This window comes from Falco cherrug, chromosome 1 (assembly GCF_023634085.1).
Source record: "Falco cherrug isolate bFalChe1 chromosome 1, bFalChe1.pri, whole genome shotgun sequence".
NCBI lineage: Eukaryota > Metazoa > Chordata > Aves > Falconiformes > Falconidae > Falco > Falco cherrug.
This window is the reverse complement of record NC_073697.1, coordinates 71,460,171-71,488,153: the sequence shown is the minus strand read 5'-3', so window position 1 is coordinate 71,488,153 and position 27,983 is coordinate 71,460,171. Positions and strand designations below refer to the sequence as shown.

Here is a 27,983-nt window from a genome sequence, read left to right as displayed (position 1 = left end):
CCTAGCTTGAAGTGAAAAAATAGTAAGAAAATAGAAGCCTGCCAGGAAAAGAAATTAGGTTGCCTTTTTTTTTTTTTTGTCATGCTTTAAGATTTTTGCTGTTGCATGTTTTCCTCTACCTTTCCAATGAAAATTAAGGATGCTATGGATGCATGTTAACCATATATATGGACTTACTACTACTGGAATACCAAGTGGTAGAGCTTCTGTAAACTGTTGCAAGTACCAAAAGCAATGCCTATAATGGTCTGTACAGCATTTGCAAAGATTTACTCTGAAAAGAGATTAATTCTTGGTTTTCTCAGCAATGCTTATAAATGCTAAAAAACTACAACAGTTAACTGGTGCTCTATTCTAGATCAATATACCCCAACAGATATTTAGGAATATATGCCATTATATTTAAAAATACCAAGTTCCCCTAAGCTGGTAAACCTAGAAGAATTCACATAGAGTTAAGAGATAAAATATTAAAAATTCTTGTTTCAACTCCACACACTTGACATCTGAATAGGAGTGATGTAATCATACCATTTATTCCATCAGTGAGACAAAATGTTGTATGGAACTAAATTTCTGAGATTTTAAATAGAAAGTCATTTAACTCCTATATACACAAAGTGTTCTTTCCACAGATATTTACATGGCAAATTATGTTAGAGGAGAACCACTATGACTAAGTCTCTACAAGTACAGCAACCTTTCTGAGCTATTCTCTCTGCTGAAAGAATTCACAGAAGCTTTGAAGTAAAATCTAGACAATTAAAGTTACCTATATTTCACAGTAGGTAAAGAAGCCATTAAATGATATTTCAGCATAAGGTTTCTGGAAACAGCTACACAGTAGAGTTTTACATCCACCCCTCTTTTCCAGCATTCATGGTGAAACTAAATCTCTTCTTAATTTACAAGAGAGATAACGGCATACGTAAAGATGCATGTGTATAATTGTAGTTCATTCTCCTCGATAGAGGCTGGTCAGCCGTTCTAGCTCTTTGCAGCTGTCCATGGACACGGAGTCTGCTTTCTTTTGGAGACGGTCATCTCGATATACTTTTGCTGCATAAATTAAGTCTGTTTCTTTAAGGAAAAAAGATAAAAGATTGTTCAGGTTAAAAATGGAATGCTTTGCACATGATACATTCCTTCTCAGAGCTATACAAAACCCCCTGGGTTTAATCCTCACTTCTTTTTCCTTCTGTCTATACTAATGACCCACAGGCACCACCTAAACAGCACTGCTACAGCTTCCCTTTGCTGGATCTTCAGAAGATTTCATCTTTTTGAGCAGGGAAAGTGGTAACAGTCTTACAGCACCGTCATATTTCATACAGCAGTACCTGATTAAAAAAATACAAACAAGCAAAAAATCCCCTACTACTTCTGTCAGACCTCATTAAACAATATGAATACAGGCCACACTCAAGTGATCTTGCTTATTACTGACAGCTCTAGTGTCCTCTCTGCACCCAAAAATCCATTCTGAATGTTAAGCCCATTACTTGAACCGATGCTGCTTCAGACTGCCAGTGTTCAGAGGTCTCTTAATAAAACAGCTCTGTATTATACTGGTGTTCAATGGCTTGACATCGCTGAGCATTTTAATCCTATAAAATCTTTTTCCTCCCTTCAACTCAAAATAGATTAGCTAGGCATTCTTAAATGTCAACCAACAGTGGAAGGATTTTAACTGTAAGGTGATCCAACAAAAACCAGGTATTCTAAATCCGTAAAACCACAAAATCAGCAGTTCCTATAAATAGATAAAATCTACTAGGGGCCGCTTACTCAAAATCAATTTGGGTAGTTTTCACAACCTGATAAATTGCAAGTAGCAAACAACATGACAGTCACCACTTTCAGATTATTGCCCTTCTTTTCACTAAGGTCAGATGTTTCTGTAGTCATCACATTTTTCTCAGTAAATATGTACATAAAGAAGCACAGGCCTCTTTGCATTGTCCAGGACTCTGTTCAAGCTTTAAAAAGTAAGCATGTCAACAACAAATGCTGAAAATGGGAAAAATATACCTTCTGCTCTTTTCCTCCCCAGGTGGAAACTGCGTATGAACTAAACCTTTCCAAAAATATTTAGCCAGTAACGTATTTTACGAGACACAAATACAGCACGCCAGTAAATCTAAGTGTAATGACTAGGTCACTAAAAGCAAAGTATCCTTTAGTGATCTACACTCTGCTGAAAAATGTACAAATAGTATGACCTCCTGTTATTGTGCTGGATTATACCTTTAATTTGTCTTCAATTTTTTGTTAACAACCACCTCTCATTTTCGTAAACTATTTTATTATAAGATTACCAATCATTCATCCAGCAACTTAGGTATTCATTTCATGAAGAATTAACATATTCAAACATTTCAAGACGATCAAAGGAAATCTGGTTGGAAAAATTTAAGAGGATTTGATATTTGCTTATGAATTATACCCAAAAGTTTTCTGATGATTTCCTGTGTTTGAAAAACCTGGAAAAAATTATTCTGATAAAATCTAGTAGTTTGGGCAACAATCATAAAGTTCTACCTCAAAGGACTGGTGGGTTTTTTGCATACATGTGACCTTTCAGAACAGTTTTCTGCCCACAGGTCTTCCCTGTGGGCAAATTTGTAAAACTGTAGAGACTTATTTGTGCATAAGCAATGTGTACTCATGAGTAAGGAGCATAAAGCCTCCAGGAAGTATTGGGCCTGCTATGAATGGGCAATGCAGTTTGTATACATACAGGTCAACTGTAATGAATGCTTGCGGTCCTTTCCAGGTATTTGACTAGCTGTGATGCCAAGCTGTCTTTTACAACTGGGAGAAACTAAGGGGCCATCTCAGCTGAAAGGCTTAGCATCACTGGGCTGCAGAGCATAAAGTTGCGCAGGAACACACAATTTCACTCAGGGAGGAGCATTCTGTTTGCTTCTGGTCAGTTTACTGACAGTCCATGAACAAATTATTTATCCGGTAAGCTATGAATGAAGTTTACCAGCTGAAAAGTTGAAACCATCTGGTTTCAACACTGATGTCATTTTAGCAATGCTGATCTCACAGAGCATGAAAGGCTCATGAAATGGTCACAGATAATAGAATAACAGGTTAAAATTGATGATGATTTGGAGATGGCTGATACTATTAAGTATTCTTATGCTTTAACACTGAATTTGAGGCTTATGCAAGAAAACAGCTCCCTGTATAATATTAAATTATATTGGAAAATCGATGGTAAACTGAAACAACCCCCTGTTTTTAAGGTCTGATACAGCCAAGGTACCAACTCCAGGGAGAAAAATTATTCAGCACTAGCAAAAGATTAAGCACTGATATACAGCTTATGATGTTTCACAGGACACGCTGCATGTCCTTGGTAGCCTGGAAAAGCATTGTTTGTATGTACTGTGTTCCAAGGCAGATTATTTTTTTCCTTCTCTGGAAACACCTATGTAAGCTTTTGTTTTATTTATTTATTTATATAAAGTCACCTAGGGAAATGAGATACTGCCACGATATAAATAATGTGGAAGAGATAAGAATTCTTAGCTTTCATCTTTAACTTAGAGCAGTTTCTTTCTCATTATCAATTCAGTGTAGTCTTTAATTTCCTGAGACAGTAGAGTAGCAGGTTCAAATTGTTGATGGGTTTGCAGATGGTTGTTAGGTCACTGAGTAAAACATAAATTAAGTAACACTGGGGACACTTTTAGAAGTGAGAAACAGTAGGGAACCTTACGCTTGCTTTCTCATTCAGGTATTTTAATAATACAAGCACTTCATTCTTGCCTGAAGCAATCGTTTTTTATAGTAATGCATGCTTTCACAAAATTACACACATTACCAAACTTACTTTGTTGCCTCTCCTTCCAACAGTTATTACGAATGTTGGACACATAATCCTCTTCCACATTCTTTTCCACTTTCTGTAACGACACTCCTTTGTATTCATTTCTAAAGTCCTTGTTGACATAATAAATAACACCCAAGTTTTCTGTCTGCATTTTTATGGTCTGCCCTGTACTTCTGCAAAAAAGGAGGGAGGGGGGAGACAGAGACTAGATATTTATTTGGTGGGGTTTTTTATACCACAAACACACTTTAAAAATATATTGCTATTAAAGAAGAATAGCACATTAGAGAATTTGCCACTTCAAGACAAGTAATTGTTGTGGTTTAACCCGAGCTGGCAACTAAGTACCACACAGCTGCTCACTCACTCCCCCACTTGCCCTGCCAGTGGGATGGGGAGGAGAATCCTGAAAAGTAAAACCTTTACCTTACTGAATGGTAAAACTTGTCAGTTGAGATAAGAACAGTTTAATAACTGAAATAAAACATTATGATAATAATAATGAAAAGGGAGATAACAAAGAGAAAGATAAATAAGAGAAACAAGTGATGCACAATACAATTGCTCACCACCCACTGACCAATGCCCAGCCAGTCCCCAAGCAGTGATCAGTGCCCCCTGTCCAACTCCACCCAGTTTATAGACTGAGCATGACATTCCGTGGTATGGAATAGCCCTTTGACTACCTCAGGTCAGCTGTCCTGGCTGTGTCCCTTCCCACCTTCCTGAGTACCTCTTCACTGGCAGAGCATGAGAAACTGAAAAGTCCTTGATTTAGGGTAAGCACCCCTTAGCAACAACTAAAACTTCAGTGTGTTGTCAGCATTATTCTCATACTAATTCCACAATGCAGCACTGTACCAGCTACCAGCAAAAACATTTATCCCAGCTGAAACAAGGACAGTAATGAAATGAATGGCTATATAACCTACCAGAGAATAAAATTACTATGTTACCTGAACATTAAGCTTCTGCTGCTTAAACCTTTAATCTTAAAAAAACCCAACACTTTAGTAAGACAGTTGTTTCATACCTCTTTAGGCAAATATAAGCTTTGGTAATAGAAAATTACACTCAAACTCAACACAAAGAAAAACAGGTCACTATTCTGTAGCAAGCCCATAGAGGCATCTCCATTCTAAAGTGTTTTCTGCCAGCCCTGACAAATCCATTTTCCTGCTGGCATTCTGCAGATTAAAAAGAAACGACTTGTGCAAACATTTTGGCAGAGAAGTGTTGGTAAGCATCACAACAGTTTAGTTGCAGAAGGGAAAAAGATCACACTGGAAATAAAGAACACTGAAAAATAAGAGAGAAGAAAATAAACCTTTCTGTTGTGGGGGTGAGAGCTCTGCAAGGAACTAAGCACCTTTAAAACAGTTGTGGCAAGTGGGCTAAGCCTGCTAGCTAGTTGCATGCTTGATTAAAGTTATTTATTTCTCTCAAGGAAAAAAGGTTTATATATCCTACAAAACAGGTAAGTTTCACTAGTAGAATTATTCGCAAGAAAATGAAGATAAACTATTTTACCATCACTAGAATGAAGCAAAGAATAGACAATTTCACCAGCCTTCATCCAGTTCAAAACTTAAATAAGGATGAGAAAGTTGCTTTCAAGTACTTCACTTGCTACAAGCACAGATGACCCCTAAAGAATAACGAGCCTTAGCAGGTTTCAGAATTCAATATGTTGGAGATGCAAAACACCTTTGCAACATGCCACACTGCGTCACTGCCTTGTATTAGCAGACCTCCTAAATGCCAGGTATTGCTGACCTCTTTCCTCCATTACATTCTCACATGTTCTCTAGCACCTAACTTTCAAGTTTTGCTCTGCTTCATCTATACCCTCCCTTTCGTCACTGTGGGAAATCAAGGACCAACTAATGAAAGGCTCTCCAAAATATTTCTAAATGGGAGAGGGTGATTACAATATCCTCGACTCTGTTTTAAGCTATTGTAATTGTGTATTACTTACGATCTTGGGTATAAGGCGTAAGGAGGGTTAGATACCATCAACTGGCTCAACAAGGAAACAAGGATCAACACAATAATAGGCATCAGCTGAATGAACATAGAGAAACCTCCCTAAGGAACAAAACAAATTCAGGTTATTTCATACAACAACATCAAGTAAATAGGTAAATTTGATAGGATTTAATGCTAGGCTTGACTTTCTGCTTGAAGCACCAAAAGCTGCTTAGAAAAACTATAACTACAAACACTGGTGTTAACTCCCCATTGCACACACAGTATTCACAGAGTGCTTAAGCTGCAAGAGTTCATGTGTAGCATGCAGCCACAAGCAATTACCAAATGAACAGCTGGATCCAGTTACATTGTATGCCATGACTTGGTCTTACCTATACAGGACTATATATTATTCATCTAGATGAATATTAAGCCTTAAGTTCATTTCATACCTCAGCCCAAATAAGTTTGTAAATGCTGACAAGGATTAGTGACCAGAATTAGTGGCATTTTTAGGCTAATACAACCAGTCACTAGCCAAAATAGTGATATACAACAACAGATTTACAAAATCAGGCTATTATCTCCTCAAATTTGCATATCTATTTACCCATCAGTAAGACTACCACCTGCCAAAGTTTTAAAGTATGTAACTGGCAAATACAAAGCTTCCTCTACAGTGAAGAGCTCCTGCAAAATCACGCTGCTGAAAGCATCTACCAGTAAATTTCACAATCCATAGTTAAAAGTCAGTGGCGCTTAAACATACATCACCCCTCTCTTCCTCCCTCTCATGTCCGCTCTGACGGTGCTGATTAGGATGACTGTAGCCAGCACGACCATTAGAAAATGAATGTACACTACCTAAGGAAAGAAATATCCACATTTAAATCATGTAAATAACCCCAACTATTTAGAGGTCAAATACAGAAGCATCAACATAAAGCATTTAACATTACTGCACAATGACGCATAAAATAACTGAACTTCTAAGGTATCTTACGATTTCAAAGTTGTTTACAACAAATATTTTAAGCTCCAAGACAATTGACTTATTTCATGTACTGCAGGGTCACCATAGTAACCCCAAAGAACTGAACTCACATTTTTGGGATTTAGCAACACTTAGGGGAATAATGAACTATGATGCAGATTAAAGGGTTGGGGCTGGAGGCAGGTTGAACTAATTTTACTGTTTTATAATGTCACAATCTCTAATGCCGCTCTGGGCAGTACCACTGTATCTCCGTGATTATACTGATGTATACAAATACCTGTTGGAAAGGCCCCTCCAAAAAACATGTTGAATAGATCCTCTGGAGTAATATCTGCCTCGCAACCTCTGTGGAAGTTGAATCTACCGTTGCTAGGGTGATTGCATGTTTGCTCTTCGCTGCCTGTAAGGTCATACTGCTTTCGTTTTTCTGGATTACTCAGCACAGCATATGCATTTCCAATTTCTGAAGCAAGGAATAAAAAACAACTCCAATAATAAAAGATAAGAACTATTCCAGCATGAAAACTGCAATTTCAAAGTCAAGAATAGGCAGTGAATTATGTCCTCTATTATATGTTACAAATCAACAATAGTAAAACAATGTCCAGAATCATCTCTACTTTTTCTAGGGCAACACCTACACCTGTGCAAATGTTCTCTCTCACTGCAATTACAAAAAAAGCATCAAGCATTACAATGAAAGCTTTGAAGCTGGGTAATTGCAAAGTTCAGTTTGCTCCAGCAGCCTAGCTTAAAAACATCATAGATGCAGTAGGTTTGCTTTGGTTTCATTTGGTAAGTGGTGACTTCTTTGAATGCATCAACTTTATTGTCTACAAGAATGTGAATGTATTTTTCTATATGCTTCTTAAGATGTTTTATGGATTACATTAATAACACAAAGTTTTGCATGGTATAACATGAAGAGCACAACATGCATGCATGACAGGAACATGTGTGTGCCTAAGGTTGTCAATACAACCTCAGTATTTGGAGTGCCTGGCCTGGATGCTTGTCTCTGTTTATGCTATATACCACAAATGAACAATTTTGACAGGAGAAAGAATAAAACTGAGTTAGGTGAACATTGAAAGAATCAGTGTGAAAAAACACAAACTCTGCTGACTTTACAAGCTTTAACCCTAGTTGCTGTGCACAGACATACTGCTCTTGCAGACTGAAGGAAAATTTCTGCTGGCACTTGATGAACAATCTTCACTCAGTCATATCTTCATTAAGTCCTTTCTGCCTTCCTTTCTTCTCTCTCCTCCAGGCCTCTCCAACAAAAGGCTCCTTTTGCAGCCAACCAACACAAGGCACAGGGATTATGTTTTTCAGTGTTGAAAAGCCATCAGTCATCAAAAGTTTGTGAAAGGTGCAACACTATAACCTCAACACAGGCAAATAAGACTATGGCTTTGCATAATTGATGCTTTCAACATTATCCAATCTAAAAAAAAAATGCTAATGGGTCTTAGCTATGTGCTTTAAGATGCCCTTAGATTAGTACTTCCTTTAAGTGGAGGAGAAAACCCAAAGAAATGAAGCCTGGTACTTTACACTGAGAGCATGATATACACTACTGACACCAAATACTGCTACAAGGTTCCTCTTACTCAGCTTGAGGCTACAATTGGTAGTAAAAGTCTAGATTTTCCCAACAAGCAAGAATTTAGGGAGACATAAATCAGGTGTCTGCACATAAAGTAAAGATACCATACTATCCCAGTATTGTCAGCAATCTTTTTTGACTATTTGTTATTTGCTTTTGATTATTTGATGTTAATTCACAATAAACTTAATTCCAATATAATTTTCTTTAAATAAAGGGCATAAAAATGAAAAAAAGCTGCTCAGAGGTTTCAAAGGCAAGATTTTTGATGAAGTCTGAGATTATATTTGGAGATTAAAGGTGATTATATTTGCACAATCTTCTTAATCCAAAATACAACCTCAAGGAAACTGCTCAATACAGCACAGGAGCAGTATTATGTAGCTCAAGATCTAAGTTAAGTACCTTGCAGAACATCAAACTCAACTGTTTTCTAATGTGACCTTTCCTTCAAATAAAGCATTATTATGAAATAATAGCTATTATTATGAAGCGTCTTTTCTCAGCTGGATGTTACAAACTCATCAGACATCTTTAAAGGCAAACTAAATCATAAATTTACTCAGCCATACAAAGAGAATACAATAATTTCAATGCAAGAAAAATGCTAGATTTCATTAAATAATTTTTAGTCAACAAGATTCCACTACAAAATTTTCTGTTCATGTACATATATAGTTAAGAGCCAGAAAGTGAAGTTAAGCTCAAGAAATCAAATTTGTACAAAGTGCTAATGTTAAATAAAAGATCAAATAATAAGAAAATTATTTCTAACATTTTAAAGATTATTTAAAATCGTATTAACAAGGAAAATTATTTTATTCATAGGGGTGGAGACAATTATATAAGAATCATATCGTTTTTAGATAAATCCATCACATAGCTGTATTAAAATAATTATTGGCAATCAACTTTCCTGCTATGTTCTAGATACTCTTCATCGGGAATTGTTAATATATTATTATAATTACCCCTTGAAGTCTGTATCAGAAGTCTTGCTCAGGACTTCTTTTTCCCCTCCCCCAATTTAAGAGTTTTATCTTACTGATTTTTTCAAATGCCTGCCTGTAAACCTCACACAAGGACAAAAAAAATGTATGACAACCAAATTGCTTATTTATTCATCATCATTTCTTAGAGATTCATTTTTTGTCATCTGTGTCTGAGACAAAGGTGTAGTTTTCTTTAAAAAGCTTTTCCTCAACAGCTTCCTTTGTGCAGGGCTAAGCTTGGCAGCCTTATATCAGGTCAAGTCAGACTGTAAATTTTACCTAAAAAATGGTCAAAGGCACCTATTAATAAGGCCATGTTTGAACCCAAGTGTTTTTGTGTGGAAAGAGTAGTAAAACTACATATATACAAGGAATTCTAAGAAAAATGTAACTTTGTGCGGCACGTGATTCAGTAAAAACTGGATTTTGCTATCCAGTATTACTTTGCTTATTTCAAGCTCAAGTATAGTAAAGATTCAAGACAGTACGATTTAATTGATGACACTAAGTCCACAACAGTAAAAAAGTGCAACTGCGTTTCACAGATCAAGTATTCACTCCCTGTACCTGAAAATTACAGTCAATCCTCAAAAACCAAATTCTATTGCAGAAGTCTGTATTATTAATCTATATTTTCAGGTATATGCTAAGATAATAAAGATCAAAATATTTTCTTAGATAAAAATGTTGGGTTTATATGAGCTACAAAACACCACAATGACAATTTTGTAGGAAGAGAAGTGACCAGCGCAGATTAATTTCTTTTAATCTGAAAAAGTTTAATCATAATAGAAATTTTAAGTAAAAATTGGGATTTTTACTTTTAAAAGCCTCTGTTGCTCCAGGTGCACGGTTTTTGTCTGGGTGGAATTTCAAAGCAAGCTTTCTATAAGCCTTCTTCAGGTCTTCTTCACCTGCATCCTTTGACACCCCAAGGACTTCATAATAATTTTTACATTTCTTTATACTGCAAAAGAAAAAGAAATAAAATGTTATAAACAAAAGCTGCAAATGAGGTAACATACCGCACTGATGCAATACATTACATCTCGCTTTCAATATAAAATATAGAAAAAAATCCACTCTAGAAAAAGAATGTCATTTTTCATAATAAACTATTGAGCACAATAAACTGCTGTACTCAAAATTACTTACTACATACATTTATTTTACTTCTACTGTAGAACAACTACAGTTGTAAAAAAAGGTTTTAGTTTGCAATTACTGTAGCATTTCCTGATCCCCAATTATATGAATATTGCTGTTAATGCATAAAATGAGGATTCCAAATTTACTTTGCGAGCTAGTGAGTAGGAAGGCCTGTTTTGACTGTCAACAGCAAATGCACATTTGTATGCGTGATATAAAACAAAACAAACAACACTTCCCCTTTCCTGAAACAAAAGTCAAGTCATAACACCATTCAAGCATTCACTTTTCAGGGAAATAAGGCATGTGAGAATACCTCTGCGGCTGGGAATGCACCTGGATCCTGACAAACTTTCTGTAAATGTTTATATAAATTCAAAGAAACAATAACAGCTCCAGCAATTACAGATTCAGCTCACCTCATATGTTCAATGTAGCATTTTTTAAAACTCTGAAAACTCAGAAATATTCTTCCTGTAGGCAATCTCACCCAGACAGGAAAAGCAAAATCTGGAAATGATGTAATGATTTAGTATGTTTTACAATACTGAGAAGAAAGAAACAGCAGTTACAGGGGACAGAGAGAACATTAATTCTATGTGGGCAGGAAGAACTGACCAAACCAACAGATGCACCTTAAAATCAAACCAAGTTACCTGGGTAAGAGTTCAGAAACTTAGAAAAATAAAGCTGAATCACAAACTTGCATTGCAGGAATGAGGCACACTGACATTTGGTGCGCATCAAAAGAAAAGGGCTGGTCTGAGCAAGAAATAGAAATTACATCCATAAATATTTTAAAAGCTTCATGTGAGTCTCTTCACATGGCTGTAACTGTGTCCACAGTTTCTCTTAAATGCACAGATTTCTAAGTAATTACGGGTTTAGTGTTGCAAAGACTACACACAGGGCAACCAAGTGGAAAAAAAGGGGGTAAGCAAGCCTTTAGCATTTTCATGAAAAGAAGAATGGGTACCCTGTAATTAAGGGAATGCTAGCATCAGACATGCAACCACACCATCATGTGTGGTCCTTCATAGTTCACAGATTGATCAAATCAAGTTTCATTTGAAGGATCTCTTTTACTGTGTTCAAATAATACAAGCTTTTATGGAAGTCCTGGTGTAATGCTTTCAAGAGCACTGAATTGAATGGTACGCAGGCAGCTGCCAATACAAACATCCTGTGAAATAAATATAGCTTGTTATATTGAAGTAACATTTAATAAGCTCCAGTTAGGAAGCTGATAAAGCTAATTAAAAAGAATACAGTGAATCCATTACCAAGAAAGAATGGAAAGAAAATATATTAAATTATACTCTGAGTACTAGAAACTTTTGTTTGTTAATTTGTACAAGAAAAAAGTTTGGTAGCATGCAGATCCCTTCATCCTTAGCCTCAAGACCTGGATTACTTATGAACTGTATCAAGAACAGATAGCTTTATTTAAAAGTGTAACAGTATCAAATTAAGCTTTTTTTTTTCCAAGAAATTGAATATCCCAAGCATCCAGTCTAAGTTCTTCTCTTCAATAATTCAGTATCTGAATTATCTGTTTGTGAACCAGACTCTTCAGAACTTTGGCTAACACAAAATTAAGTAGTAAGTCATCAACGTTTAGCAAAGTTGATATTTTATTAGCATTAAAACTGTAGTGTTAATCATTTGTTAAAGTGTTTTTAAGCACCGTGCATCCGAAACAACTTTTCCTGCCAACAGCATAGTCATTTCTCATGGAAGTAACAAACATGAAAAAAAAAATTAGAGTTTAATTCTTTGCAGACCTGATATGTATTTATTTCACAACTCTAGGATGCAGAAAGGAGAAAAATGGGGAAAAAAAAAAACCCACACCAAAAAACTCAAGAAATGCCAACCTGTTCTTCTAACCCCCAAAAATGTGCCTCAGAGTTTCCTCCCATTCACAACCAGTCAAAGTCCCACAGTGGGCAAGCCTCATGGGAAAAGCAGGAATGGTGGTTGTCAACCAGAAAACATTCAAGTCAGCATGTGATCCACCACCACGATCTGCTTAGAGCCAGTCATCAAAACCAGAGCTACTTCCTGATGAGAAAGTGCTGGGAGAAACCTGCCCTGTGGGTCATATAGCACTTGCTCTCCAAAGGGACTGAAAGCAATCACCCTCCATGCAACAGCTATCCTGAACCTGGTCCGCAAATGAGCTACTGTTACTTACCAAAGTGTTTCTCTTAGCAAGCCTTTGCTAGTGACTGCTTTGTTAAACAAAAAATTCTACAAATACACAAGCACCTCTATTCCAACATTTCTCATTTTGTATGAAGCTATGATTTAATATTTCAACCACATCTTATATCAAATCACCCTCATACCCTGCCCTGCTACCCCAGGCTAAACAGCCAGCCTCAAACAAAGAAGCCTTTGTGAATGTGACAGCCAGCCCTGACTTTCCCTTGCCCGTTCTTGTTGGGATGGGCACACTCACAGCAACACTGCCTGGAACAGACCTGTAACTGATCCTCCAGATCATTTACGTTGCCCTCCTTTCAACTGCACAGGATCAACACCGAGATACCTAACCCCTGTTCACTGTTTAGACCATTGCCATTTCAGATCTCAACCAAGTCAGCGTGGGCTCTTACAAGCCTCAGAGGCAAGCATAAGCTGCAAGTAGTCTGCTGGATAGCCTGAGGAGCAGCGCTGCAAGTAACTTCATGGGGAATCATATGGAATACATGTATACAAATGGCAATGTTGCAAAGTTTAGCAGGACTTTGAATGAGGCAGATCAAGCTTTAAATATATTAGATGATTGTAATATTGCAATTAGATGATTGTAAAATTGCAAATGCACAGGGGCCAAACACCATACCTAAGCCTGAAATTCTCAGCAATGACCTTGTGCTATGAAGCCCTTGCTACACCCTGCCATTAGACAAGCACTGCTTTGCCACTTGGAGGCAAAAAGCATCTGGACTCTAAGTAGCTAGCATCTGGTTAATGCAAAGTTTCCTACAGGAAGGGAGTTAGTGACTTCTGCCAGGAGGCCCCTTGCTGAGCACGATTCAGGACAATCGCTACAGGGTAACCGCTTGCTCTTTCCCGCCTTAGCAAAGTCCATCCGAGTTCTGCACCAAAACTTGTACTGCAGCAGCTTTTCACTGGGGATGATGGGACAAGCAAAGATGGTTAGAAAACACTTGTCAGTATTTGTGATGTGCTCCTGAGAGGCAACACTTTCATACATCACAAATTCAACCTGGTAGGTCAGTTTATAGCAGGACAAACTGTAGGGGATCACCAGGACAACCTACCAGATCCTCAGGTCATACATGTGCTGTGCAGTCACCAGGCCTCTCAAAAACTGGGGGAGCACACAGCCCACCCCACCAGGGCCAGACATGCCACATCCCTCCTCCACCTTTGATGGGGATCACAGGCTTTCCACAGCATTTCTCTAAGACTTAAGTCCTATTCCCCAAAACTGCTACTGTCCTGATAAGAAATTTCTCTCCAGCTGCTGGGAGCTGTTGGAAGCCATGGCCAACCCGATCCTTGTCCCTCAGCAGAAGGTGACCATTTTGGACACACTCCTCACCCCTTGCCTTTAGCAGACTGACGTCTGACAATCCTCACCATGCCTGGAGCATTGAACTGTCCTCTGGAGATCTGTCACAGGAGGGCAGATGGATGGAAGGAACCATCCCGTTTCCACCCGACTCCCATTGCAGGCCACACTTCATTGGTCAGCAGAGACTGGGAAAAATTAAGAGTAAAACCAGTGGAGGTTTTGGAAAAGGCTGATCACTGATACTACTTATGGCTTTAAACTACACGTAAAAGCCCTGTCCTGCAGCAATCCCGGCAGAAGCAGCTCACTTTCTGAAGGCTGCCTTCAGAATTTCAAATAGGTTGGTTGGTTTTGCTGCACTTAAGGCACTGTAGTCCTTAGTGCTAATCTTGCATATGTAAACTCCACACAGATGTTTCTCTCTAAAATTGCAATTTACATACCACTTGCTTATTGACTGTCACTTTAGTAGTGAACTGGTTTTTTTTGTTGTTGTTGTTTATTTCTGGCTCATTTGAAGTTTGGAGCTTTCACTGTTAATTGCTTTGGGGTTTTGTTTTTATAAGAATTGCTTTTCTTATGTTTTTCATTCCTAGTTGGATCACTTCTGTATCTGAATTACTATCCAAATTATTTCTGTTTTTTAGCTAATTTCTGTCCTTGCTGAATTGTTAGTCCCCTGCCAGAACCTTGGCAGTATCCTTCTGGTTAACAGATGTGCTGGCTATTTTAGGATGGCACGTTACTGGATGCTCCTAAAACAATATCTGACTTTTAGAGAATAGACTTCTCAAACAGCATGAGGACAAGCGATAGCCTATATTCATCCACAATCTGTTGACAGAGATATTTCGTCATGATTTGCAAAGCTCCGCTATTCCAGCTTGCAGTTGACAAGCCACCTGCAGTAGAACTGGTCAGCCAGCTCCTCTCCATGCTCTGACAGCTGAAGGCAGAGGAAGCCCTTCAGATCCTGTAACATCTGCTCTCATCTGCAGAAATTCTGGGGCCATGACCAGCGGTTCTCGTGTGACCACAATATGATGTGATCCTACTGCTGTACTTCTTGTTTCCCTTTTCAAATCTACAATTCAGATTAGGTCAGCATCAACAGCTTTTATCAGGTTAACAAAACCTATCAGAGATGCTTGCATTTCTGTATCAAATACCTGGAGTGATCCATAATCATGAAGTTTTGAGTACAACTAGGTACTTCAAAGGGCCTTCCAAAGCCTCCATCTACATGCACAGGGACATCCCAAAAGACAGATAATTCAATCACAATCTTGAAAAGTTTCTGATGGGAGCCGCAATTTTTTCTCCCAATCTGAAGTAATCTGAACTGAGCAGTGATGAGTATTAGTGACAAAGAACTGAGCCAAAGGAAGGTACACTGACTTCTGATCCCAGAGTTGAGCAGAAAAACACAGTAAAATGCAGTTTCTACATAGGTCAAGTTTCCAATGACGCCAGGGGGCATCTTGTAGCTGAATTGGGAATGTGTTAGTCACAATTTGGATGACAAGTGTGGTCTGCAAAAATGCTCTAGATGGGAAGAGAATGTCACAGTGTCGTCAAGAAACCCCAAGCTGGTACCAGCATATCCCTAGTTTCTGGAATGAATGCACCAGAAGTTTCAGATGTCTGTTTTACTGATGGATTCAACAATACATTAGGGTGCTTGTCTTAGTACCTTGCTCTTGGATAGAACTGGCCAGTTTGTTTCTCCTGTGTGAAATTACATGAAATATTCAAGGCTGTGTTTACATCAGCATATTTTTCTCCAGATTTTGTCTAAACTTTTATTTCACCTATAGAAAGTGTAGATTAAAGGCAGGAGATTTCTGACAGAGTCCACCATATTTTCTGTGCCACATTTCCATGACAGGTGCTCTGACTGCGATTTCCACCTTGACTTTCTCAACCATTCAACTGGATACAACAATTCACAGTAGTTCTAGCAGCCTAATTAAAGGCATGCCCTCATTTCTTATCTTTGGTTATTTTTTTTCCATTTTAGCACATGTTGATTGCTCTTATTATTCCGCTTTCAATTAATTATCTTCTTGACCCCATGTTAAAAATGTAATGATGTATCTCTATTTGCTGAATTTGCAGAAATCTCAGCAAAAGGCCTGGAAAAAGTCAGTCACACAACTTACATTCCTTCTAGTTTGATCCACGAAACGTGTAGAGGCAATTGTTTGGTTTACTCCATGAATTCAAATCAAGTTGCTGATTATTCTCAACCACTACTGGATGACATTTAATCCTGCCTTGGAACGTTCCCACAACTCATGCCTCGGTTTGTTTTGGTTTTAGCTCAGAGATCCAAATACAAAATTTAATTCCTGTGCTTTCTTCTGAGGGGCAGGCACCGGCAGGGCAGAAAAAGCAGTATTCCACCACAGTTTTCACAAGATAGCAATCCAACTTCTGCATACTACTAAATCATGGCAGTTATCTTTCAGATGTCAAAAAGGTAATATTGAATATATGTTACAAGTTATTTACAAAAAGAAAAAAAAAGACATCAGACACCATATGAATTTTAAGATCATTTAAAGGGAGTCTGTTTAACATGTACAATCCACATATATTTATCTCCAAAACTACTTTTTTTTTAAATCGTGTAGTAGATAACTGATAATACACACTTCACAGCATAAAAAGGGAAAGATTAACACACAGCAGGCAAATTATGCTTTTTTATGTTTTAATTTCATGCTAGTCCACAAAATCTTTCCAAAGTGTCTGCACACTTAGTATGAGTAGACAGGTATGATGAACAGAATATTTGAAAGTAATGATGAACTCTTTGATAACTGTAATCCTGATCAGCACTTCTTCAGTTAAGTGAACTAGATGAAAAAAGTTTAGATTTTTTCTTACACAAATGTTTCATTTCTTTATCTCAGAAAAAAATTCCAATAACCTACACCAAACAGCGAAGGAATTGCTTTAAAGCAAAGACACAGAATCCAAAAGCAAATTCTCCCTTTTCCTCATGCACACTATTTTTGTGCATTTATCTTAAGTAGACATTCAGACAGCTTTCAATTGCCTAGAGACTTCTAGGGCACTTGCTCTAAAAAGATGTAAGTCTACTGTGTGTCCTAACATATATCTGCTAGTCTCCTGTTAATATATCCTATATGCAACTCACCTAAAGTGTTAAGGCAACTTGATCCAGCCCTCAGTGACAAGCCAAGCACCATTAAGAAAAAGATGCATATACTACAGATGGTATTTTCAAAGCATTTCAATTCAAAAGTATCAAAGTGCTTTCGGACATCTCAAGCTTCAAACTCTCACACTGAAATAGTGAGCACTGTTCCCACAAAGAACATCCAGTACTTATGCGATCAGTGGAAAGACACTGCATCTTATGCTTCTCCCTGTTGAGCAACTTGTTTGCAAACTCATGTAATGCTCTGAAGAAATGTTATGGTAGCTTGCTAGTGATCAGTGTCCCCTGTGTGTGCAGAAAAAAATAAAAACAGCATAGAGGTGCTTGTTTATACTAGTACCTACTCACATTACTAGAGTAACCCTGATGAAAATTAAAGCAGTTAATCTAGTTATACTGCTCCAAGCATGTCTCCGCTGTGCTTCTTAAGTTAATTGTCACAAGCAAATTCAAGGTAGTTGGACAACTCCAGGAACACTAATCAATGATCCAAGTCAGAGGATCCAAGTAGGACACTCCCTTGTCCTACTGATCACTAGAGCCTATAAAAAAAGCAATGGAAATGGCATGTGTAGTTAAATCAGGAATGCTTTCTCTCAGGCTATAGTCAAATTACTAATACAGAACCAAAAACTCCTAGAGGGAAGAATACTTGAGGATAATGACCACCTTTCAAATCATAAGCATACAAAACATATTTAGTTTGACAGAGTAGATTCATGGGAAGATTCAGAAATTATTAAAAATTGAAGATTTTGCTACCTTGCTATCTAGAAATTTCTTTCTTACAAGAAAAAAATCAGACAAGAAACACTATTTAAAGCCACCTCTTCTCACATGCATTTATTTAACCAATTCAAAATTCTGAAAACCATTCTGCTGTGGTATGGCAGAAGCATATGGTGGTGACAAGCTCTACTCTCTAAAGAATATCCCTCCCCAGAGGGGCATGTTTCATTTAATTGGAAAAGTCTGGGGCCTGATTGAAGCAGTAATATATGCAGCCTGTCATGTTTTCAACTAGACAGCTCATTCTCACTGTGGTTTAAACATGAACTTTCCCTCAGCTATCATCACTGAACGTGTTATATTTTTCCATTAAATTTTAGCCCACTGTTTGTATTTAATCCTGTTGTCCTTGGAAAAGTGCATGGTTTTTTTAATTCTTAACCACAAATTTTCTAAGTGGTGTACTGATGTCACTAACTGACAGCATGACAAACTTTTCAAAACTTCCAACAAGAACTGGAGACTTGCTCTGTTGATCACTGCACATCTAAACCAAAATTCAGTGTCTCTCCAAAGGTTTATAATCTGCTATACTAAAGCACGGTAGCATTACTCAAGCTAAAGGTCAAGATACTGTTTTAACAGTTGCTTTTCAAGTGGTATGTAAAATGCAAACAAACATGGGTTTGTTGTGCGAGCTATTACAATTGCTTACTTGCAAAGATCTGGGTAGGTTTTAAAACCCCAAATTTAATATTCACAAAACAGATTGTTGAAACAGGTACTAAAGAAGCAATGTTGCATCAAAATTATCCTTAATGTGCAACTTCTCTAACCCTAACTCTGCTTCTGATCTCAACAAACTGCATTAAGTTTATCTGGTATCCAGTGAATCCCTTCAAGGAAGTAATACCCAATGCCATGAAAACATACCATGGAGGAAAGTTGGCTCTACATCATTTTACTCACAACAAAGTAGGCAACATACTTTCTGGTAAAACAAACAAAAACCTTGCAGGGAGCCTGATGTCAAAGCAGACTGCAGCTCAGAATGCCATGTCACAGGTGAGTGAACACAGCCTTCCTTCTAGCAGCTTTCTGATTATGTGTGTGGTGGTTTGACCCTGAGTGAATGCCAGGTGCCCATCAAAGCCACTCTATCACTCCCCTCCTCAACCAGACAGGGGAGAGAGAATACAATGAAAGGCTTGTGCGTTGAGCTAAGGACAGGGAGATTCTTCAGCAATTACCATCATGGGCAAAACAGACTTGACTTGGGGAAATTAATTAATTACTGCTGAAATCAGAAAAAAACACCTTTCCCGCACCCCTCCCTTCTTCCCAGGCTTAAACTTAATTCCTATTTCTTTACCTCCTCCCCCTGAGTGGTGCAGGGGAACAGGGAATGGGGGTTACAGTCAGTTCATCACACGTTGTTTCTGCTGCTCATTCCTCCTCACACGCTTCCCTGCTCCAGTGTGGGGTCCCTCCCGTGACAGACAGCTCTCCATAAACTTCGCCAGCATAAGTCTTTCCCACGGACTGCAGTTCTTCACACACTGCTCCAGCGTGGGTCCCTCACATGGAGTGCAATCCTTCAGGAACAGACTGCTCCAGTGTGGTTCCCCACAGGGTCACAAGTCCTGTCAGCAAACCTGCTTCAGTGTGGGCTTCCCTCAGGTCACAGCCTCCTTCAGGCATCCAACTATTCTTGTGTGGGATCCTCCACAGGCTGCAGGTGGATATCTGCTCCACCATTAACTCCATGGGCTACAGGGGTACAGCCTGCCTCACCATGGTCTTCATCACAGGCTGCAGGGGAATTTCTGCTCTGGCGCCTGGAGCACCCCCCTGCCTCTCCTTCCTCACAGACCTGGGTGTCTGCAGAGTTGTTATTCTCACATGTTCTCGCTCCTCTCTTCCACTGCAGGTTTTTTTGTGCAGATTTTTTTTTTAACCCCCTTCTTAAATATGTTATCACAGAGGCGCTACCACTGTCACGATTAGCTCGGCCCTGGCCAGTGACAGGTCCATCTTGGAGCAGGCTGGCACTGGCTGTGTTGGACATGGGGGAAACTTCTGGTATCTTCTCACAGAAGCCACCCCTGTAGCCCCCTGCTACCAAAACCTGGCCATGCAAACCCACTAAAATGTGTTACATATCTTAATGTGATGTAGGCCTCATTTTACAGAGGACTTCCTTCTGGATATTTTGTCTCACATGCATGTGCGCACACACACATATTATGCATTCATTTTAACAGCTAGTATTTCAATGCGGCCAAAAATTTATACACTTATTCAGGTTTTACCTCAGATGTATAATGAGGAACGATAGCATTAAATAAGCAGAGATGATAGCAAATAGCAACACCAAGAGAATAACCATGCCAGAGATGCTGCTGTCTACCTGCCTGAATGCAGAGGTGCTGTAGCAACAAAGAAAAGCTACTTTTTCCTCACTGTTAACACAGCTGAACAGATCACCGAACTTCAGTAAAAGATCCCAAGATAATATCAACAGCAACATATATTTCACACATGCATACAAAAAACCAAACCACCACACACAAATTTCTATTTTGCACACAGTTCATCCAATCTACACAAACAAGGAAATGATGACTTCTTGATTTCCCTTCTTTGAGCTCCCTTGAAAATATCTGAGCTAAGCTTATCTGAAAATACAGGTGGGTTTTGAAGTATGCAGTTTTAGAGTGTCTGTATCCATATTTCTCTAGCAGAAATCAAGGCACATATCAAACAGTATTTTTCTCACTCCTACAGCCAACAAGTGTGTAATGGTAACACGAATAAAGAGTTACATGCCTCAAAAGGACATTTTTATTAATCTTTATTTCTTTTTGCACATCCTCCTTTCCTGATGTTGCCCCACCTTGTACTTCCAGAACAAAACAATCTTAACACTGGTCTAAGACCAGCCTGTACAACAAGATTAGCTTAAAAATAAGCTTTAGGAGTGAGCATGTATCTTGAGCATAAAAATACTCCAGAACAGAACAACTGCCCTGCAAGTTGTACTGTAGAATTTTCATCACTTCTTCCATTTACCATGAGATCTACTTAAGAACTATTTTGCATATTACCTTTATATAAAGTACCTTGATGGTTTAAAGAGAGCAGCAGCAGCATCTTTCTTGCAGAAAGTGACAGTGTCTCATACTGTGTTTAAACACAGCAAAATTCTCCTCTTCCTTTTAGTCACAATTCAGTACAAGTAACCCCTCTCAGCTAACCTCAAATTTTCTGTTGATTCTTTAGATGCTGGAGCTGAAAGTATAAGGATATAATACACAGAATGAAAAGCAGTGATGTATTTAAGCAAGGTCATACCTTAATACTCCTTCCATTTGGTCTTTCGTGTAGCCTTTTCCACTTTCACCTGCACAAGATGCATTGCTCTCCTTCGTGCTATTGGGCTTACTTTGATCATTGCTGCTACTCGCTGGTTTTCGGCAGTAAGTACCTCCCCCAGCAGTACTTCCATTCTTCATAATAGCTTCCAACAAAACTATAAAACAACAGCATATCATAGTATCATTACAGGCATTAGTGATTAAGTTTAGGATCTCAAGTATCTTAAATGGGAGCACTACGTGACAGAAGACTAGCTGCTACATCCTCCTGCATTATCAATCATCACTTTGTACCACAAACGTTTCTGAGGCCAGTCTAGCAACTGCTTTTCATGGCAAAACTATGGAAAATATTTCAAAATTAGTGACTGGGCTCCCCTCCATATCTGCCAAGGTAATTTAATACTTGAGAGAATTTGTCCAGTGTCCAGGTCCTTCATTTCTAGATGTTTTTTAGAAGCACTGAACCCATGCTTTGGGGTGAAAACATCAGAACACCTGAATAAGCAACTGTAAATCGAAAAAAAGAATTAACCTAACACTCTAAAGAACCTGGAAATGATTCTGTACAGAGACCAAGCCCATCTCCAGCACATTTCAGTTGCTATAGTACATACCTATTCGTAGCCTGAGCCATTAATGGCCACAAACTGATGCTCTATAGCCCCTTCCAAGCAATACCAGCTGAAAATCAAACTAACTGTTGAAATGCCACAAGTAAATCAGGACCAGCCAACTACACCCAACTCTTAAGACCTGAATCTTGAAAACCAGCGTGCTTTTGCTAGATCTTGAAATCCTTTTTCCTTCCATAGTCCAGCAGATCTCAATTCAGCAGTTTTAATAAAGCGTCAGACAATAGGTCTTTTTGGATATAAGCCTGTATTTTGGGGTTATCTGTCTTACCAATAAATCAGAAGCAGTACTATTCAAACTTAAGGGACTGCACACAAAGCATAATGTAGATCAAAGATTATCAGTCTATCTTTCCTGAAAAGAGATCTCTTCAGAGCAAAATGGCAAACTAATAGGCCAGATTTGTTTCATAAACAACTGAGAATTACTAGCTGCATAAAAAATGCCCTAACAAAAATTTCCAAAGAAAAATGTCCCACTCACTGTGAAAGTATGTTATAGCTTTACTGTTAAAAAACCATTTTCTTCTAGAAGCTAGTGAGTAGAATCCTGAAGTATTTTCTTCCAAATCCAATTCAAAAAAATCCTCCTCTGACTAGCATGGTCTCCCTTAGAGCAGCAGAAAACTGGGATCCTACATATCATAGCTCGTATCTCACAGAAGCACAGGAAAGAGAAGAAAGCAGAGCTTTGTTTAAACGGAAGAACCCTTCCCTAAGATGCGCTTCTTAAGACTCTCCAGTATTTGCTTTTACTTACCAGTTTGCTTATTACCCACTGGCCACAGCAGTCTGAAGTACTGCAGATGAATAGCTACAGTGAGCCCGAACAAGAAAGTCAGCTGACTTCAGTGCTGGTCCTGTGGTCGTGCCTGCCTCAGCAAGACTTATCAATTGATCAGATCAGGCATTTTACTGCAGAAATAAATGACTAACACTTAGATGCTGAATTGTATACTGAGGGAATGTTTTTCACTACAAAAGAAATGAAAAGAGGTTCTTAAACAGGAGAGCTATAGTTGCATTATGGATTACAACCGAAGCGCATATCCAAATATTTGCAATAGTTAAGTATCATCCATTATGGCATTTAAAGTTCTGAGGCAAATGAAGTAATAACAGCTCCAACAAGGAGATTGTGTCTACAGGCTAAGAACTAATCAAGAATAGAGACTTGAACAGACAGTGTCCTCAGAATCAAGCCTTTTCAGCCCAAATGTGCTCCAGACAAGTGATAACAGAAAACAAAATTATTCTTTTTCTATCCTGTGCCATTTGATATTTAGTAATAATATCACGTGGGATCCTATCAATCATGTGACCCTGCCTTACCCTCTAGAAAAAAAATGCTTACTCAACAGTTTTATAAATCCTGCCTTTATATTGGTATTGCTGTAGAAATTCCCCATCCCTGCACTAATGCTTGTGCAAAATCAGTAGTAGCAGTAATGGCAGAAATGCAGATACAGACAACTGTCTGCATTCTTAACACCCAGTGGCTCTTCATAGCAAGTTTAGCTGGTAAGGCTTTTTAACTAAATGGTTTGGCTGCACTATACTTTCAACATTACTACTTCCTAATCACCTTCTCAGAGCTCCCATCCCCGTAATGGAGCTGCACTGCTGAGAACACAATGCAGGACAATAAAAAAACCAAGCAAAACCAAACCAAACCCACAAAAAAAATCCCCAACAACCCCTCCCCCCACCCCACCCAATCCATAAGTGCTAACTTCTTAAAATAGCAGAACACAGCATATACAAACCAGCTATTGCTCTATGTTGAAAAAGAAAACCATACAAAGGGTCTGGAGCCGTTGTTTTCTTCAAATAAAATATACAGTTCAGATATTCAGAAGCAACTTTCACTCTTCCATGAACTGCTGGTGGTAAAACTTACTGCTAGAACTGTAGTACTAACAGCATATTAAAGAAAAAATTCACTGTTCATCTAGGTATTTTAAAGACAGACATACAAAGAACCAAAGACTTATTCTGTTAGCAGGTAAGACAACAAATCTTATCTCCTGTGTCTGAAGGCCCTCCTGTGTGTACCTGCTGCTGAATGAAAGATGCTTGCACTGCATTTGATTCCATTATGCATTGAACATGACCCCCACTTTCACTAATGGAAGGATTGTTTAATTCAGAATTCGTACTAATGCAACAGCCTAAAAAACTAAGCTCACATACTCCTGAAAAGTTTGTTGTTAAAGGCAGCATCAGAAACAGTTCGAAGATCTTAAGAACCACTTGAAAAATAGTTGTCCTTAATGTAATTTTCCGCCTTTCACTCCAAACAGAATGGCATGCAAGTTTGAAAAGATCTTGTCCTTTGTTTCTTTAAACCCACTTACAAATCTTTTCCAGACAAGCAATTAGTTTCCATTCAGTTGCATGATGAATCATTAGCAAAAATCATAATTAAACAATATTTTGAACAGCTGAATTGTAAAACGTTTTCTAGCAAAGTGTGATGTCAACATGAACACTGGTACTATGAAGTCATTAGCTAAGTACCATTAAACGAGCACTGACCTTACATTTCACACCATTAAAGCCTTAAAATAGCACTGCTGCAGTCAGCGTATTCCAGGCAAAGGCTTTGTTTAGCAAAACTAAACTTCACTGATGATTGAACTAGTGCTGAATACACTTTAAATGCAAATGTCGCCAAAACCAAACCACACATAGTACTGTTTTAGAAACAATAGTTAAAACATGCTTCTGTCCTTTTATAACATTTTACAACATCAGGAGGAAGAAGCTCCCATTAGTAAAAGATTGAGTGCTACTGATTCTCATTGCTTTTATTGTGAAATGGTGGGCAATTGTAAAGATAACAACCTACAAAGAACCTGTGACTTCAGTGAGAAACTGGTATGAACGACCTTCTAATACATACCTCGAAGAGAAAATGAGTATGGCAACAACTAGGGCTGCACCATATTGTCCTATCACCACATAAACCCAAGACATTATGACTGTAAAATATGGATCTGTGTTAGAACTAAGAAAGCTTACAAAACCTTAACTGTTTCCTTCTCTTTGGTATGAGATATGACACATTTTTAATTATCTGATTTATGAATTACTGCTGGTTTTTTCCCCAAGTGGATGCTCCACTTAATTTATCTGAAGATGACAATGAGATAACAAAGCAGTCATTTTGTTTGCTCTTAGTGTGAAATGCCAGTTCTAATTTATTGCACACCTTCCAGTTCCTGTCCTGAGAAAAGGACATTTTGTGTCCTTGCAGCTTACTACATCTTTAACAGGGCTATTTATGTGCCACAAAAAGTTAAAAACCCCAAACATATATATATGTTTTCAATGAGTTGGTGTTGTTTTGGGAGGAAATGGGATGAGTTGAAAAGAATTACCAACCTCCACAGCTTGAATACTGAAGCAGAGATACTACAAATTTAGAGAGTCCCTAGTTTCTAAGTACCTAGTTCAAATCAGGCCTAGGGCCCGATTTTTTCAGTGGTATTAGGGCATCTGCAATTCTCATTAGCTTCAGATGGAGCTTTAACTGCCCACCAGTTCCACAAATCAGGCCCTTGTTTCAAGCTGTATACCTGAAAAAACGAAGCACAAACAATTAGCCATCACTAATGCAAACGGAGCGAAGTGACTTACTTAACATCACAGAGAAATTCTGTGAAGCATTTAGTTTCAGTACACAGTTCCCCAGATTACAGTTCACTACCAGAAGACTACCTTCTTTTCACCAGATCTGCACCTCATTTGTGACACACTTTGCTAATTTCCACAGTGAATAAAACAAGTGTCCTACAGACAATAGCCTAATTAGCCATCTATTTCTTGCACTGAATACTTTACAGCTGGTTATGTAGTAGCAGTCCTACTTAAAAGTAACAAAACCAACCTAACACTCAAAACATAAACCAGATTGAAATATCTTTTTTTTTCCTTTTTCTGAAAGCTACTATAAATCCTATTTTGGAGGTGTAAGATGGTAATAAGCTGTGTGTAGACCAAGCTATTTGCTCTCTTTGGCGGAAGCAGCTGAATTGGAACCTCCTCAACCTTCTTGCCTCCTGACCAACACAGCTTCCAGAACTCTGAAAGTATTTTCATGCATGTTATCTTCTGAAGCCACAGAAATTTAGGGGAATATGGCAAACTTCTGCTTGCTTTTATTTCAGAGAAGTATGTAATGTTGCAAGGATATACACAGTGCCATGTTCTTGATCCAATGTAATGGTTACCTTTTCCAGGTGATCTACCAGCAACATCCATCCTGTCTTGCTGTAAAAAAATGAAAGAGCCGAAAAAACAACAAACCTACACACACAAAACCATATACTATCAAAAAAAAAAGCACTGATGACACCTTTAGTTATTGTTTGCATCTCAAAACTAGTCAGGAGACAAGAGAGGCCAAGAAAACATTCACTGAATCTACTCACCTGACATAAAGGCTTCACTACAGAATAAAATACAGCAAAGAATGCTTCCCGTCAGGACTTTACCCCAAAGTCATGTTCCAAAAATGGAAAATGCTGAGGCCTTTAAGTCAGTACAGAGCACTTAAGTCCTTCCTACCCCTTCCATGGCACAGACAACGTGAGCGAGAACCAGAGGAACGCAACAGGTCACTGCTACGTTTAAAGGTATTTTGAGCCAACTTCTAACACTGTGACAGAAAGACTCCAAGGCAGGTAACAGCTCCGCATACACTGAAACCTTACTATTGCCCATTTTAATTTCTAAACACTTTTTGCTAGGAAGATGCTAATTATTTTTCAAGTTTTAGCCAGAAGTGTCTGAAGTGCCAATTAGGTCATAGGGGGAACCACCTGTCCTGTTTTCTCTAGGACAGTTAAACCCGTGTGCAATTCCTATGTCGCTACTGTACAATCAAAAGGGAAACAAAAACAAAACAAAAAAAACCCAAACCAAACGACAAGTAAAACAGAGTATTAAGACACTGCCCAACCTGGAGCAGAAGCTTTTATTGCAGGCTGTCAGTAAGGGGTAATTCAGTGACAGGCAGGGACGCCAACCCGGCCTGCCTCGGCCTGGTGCCTGAGGTGTCCTGCCGGTAACCGGGTCTAAGCCCGGCCTGTGTGCTGCGGGTACACCGGCGGCGACAGGCGGGGGGACACGCAGGCGGCTGGGCCGGCCCAGAGCAAGCCCCTGCGGCGAGCGGGGAGGTAACCCCGCTGCTGCCCACAGCCCGGCGCGGGCGATGGAAACCCGCTGGCCCGAAGCGCTCCTCCCGGGCACTTCAGCCGTCGCTCCGGCCTCCCCTCCCCGCGGGGCCGCGCACCGCCAGCCGGGCCGCGGCCGGGGCAGCGCCGTCCCCTCATGGCGGGAGAACGCACCGCCGCGTCCCGCTCGCTTCAGCGCCTCGGCTCACGGACCCCCGGGGCACGGGGACGCACCCTCCCCCGCCCGCCCACCCACCCGCGGGCACCGCCGTCCCCCCTCGTCCCGACGGAGCAACGCAGCAGAGAAGCAGGAGAGGGGAGGAGGGGCGGCCGCGGGGCCGGCGGGGCGCCGAGCGCGAGGAGGGGGCCGGGCTTCACCTCGGGCCGTCTCGGTCGGGTAGAGCTTCTGGGCCTTGCCGAGGAAGCGGAGGGCGCGGTCGCGGTTGCCGGCCTCCAGCGCCTCCCGCGCGATACCGATGCACTTCTCGGCCTCGTCTCGGTTCCCCTCCATGGGCTTCTCCTTCCGCCGCCTCCGCCCGCCGCAGCGCAGAGAGAAGGGGCCTGAAGCCAGAGCGGAGCCGGGCAGGGAAGAGAGAGGAGAGAGCGGGCGGGCGGGCGGGCGCTCCCCTCACGCCGCAAGGTTCATCCCGCCGCGTCGCTCCGCGCCGGCGGTACCGCAACCCCAGCGCGGCGCTCGGCTCCGGCAGCCAGCCCGGCCCGCCGCCTGCTTCCGGGGCGCCGCCGCGCATGCGCC

The 27,983-nt window shown here is 39.6% G+C and overlaps 1 protein-coding gene and 1 long non-coding RNA gene across 7 annotated transcripts; one reads left to right on the top strand and one right to left on the bottom strand.

The window, feature by feature from the left end:
• Positions 1 to 511: 511 nt before the first annotated feature.
• DNAJB14 (DnaJ heat shock protein family (Hsp40) member B14) lies at positions 512 to 27,983 on the bottom strand. 6 transcript variants are annotated; one of them, XM_055700718.1, is made up of 8 exons: positions 27,608 to 27,974; positions 21,392 to 21,569; positions 10,241 to 10,386; positions 7,093 to 7,278; positions 6,588 to 6,682; positions 5,826 to 5,935; positions 3,848 to 4,020; positions 512 to 1,080 (listed from the first exon to the last, which is right to left on the bottom strand). In XM_055700718.1, exons 1-8 carry the CDS (start codon positions 27,738 to 27,740, stop codon positions 956 to 958), a joined length of 1,146 nt encoding a protein of 381 aa, XP_055556693.1. In that variant the 5' UTR covers positions 27,741 to 27,974; the 3' UTR covers positions 512 to 955. The 6 variants fall into 6 exon arrangements, 5 of the variants coding, with proteins under 5 accessions (XP_055556693.1, XP_027667864.1, XP_014139267.1 ...); XM_027812063.2 differs by lacking the exon at positions 27,608 to 27,974 and adding an exon at positions 25,501 to 25,630; XM_014283792.3 differs by lacking the exon at positions 27,608 to 27,974 and adding an exon at positions 22,810 to 22,951.
• LOC129735237 (uncharacterized) lies at positions 22,876 to 24,284 on the top strand. Its single transcript, XR_008730643.1, has 2 exons — positions 22,876 to 23,001; positions 23,044 to 24,284. It is a non-coding gene; the product is annotated as an uncharacterized LOC129735237 (long non-coding RNA).

Bases quoted from the DNA above. Each gene is read 5' to 3' on its own strand.
- DNAJB14 (XM_055700718.1), bottom strand. From the start codon at position 27,740: ATGGAGGGGAACCGAGACGAGGCCGAGAAGTGCATCGGTATCGCGCGG. The intron at 10,387-21,391 runs GTATGACCTTGC...TTTCTTTTGCAG, and splicing joins CAAATGGAAGGAGTATTAAG to TATAAAGAAATGTAAAAATT. The intron at 4,021-5,825 runs GTAAGTAATACA...CCTTTTTTGCAG, and splicing joins TACGCCTTATACCCAAGATC to AAGTACAGGGCAGACCATAA.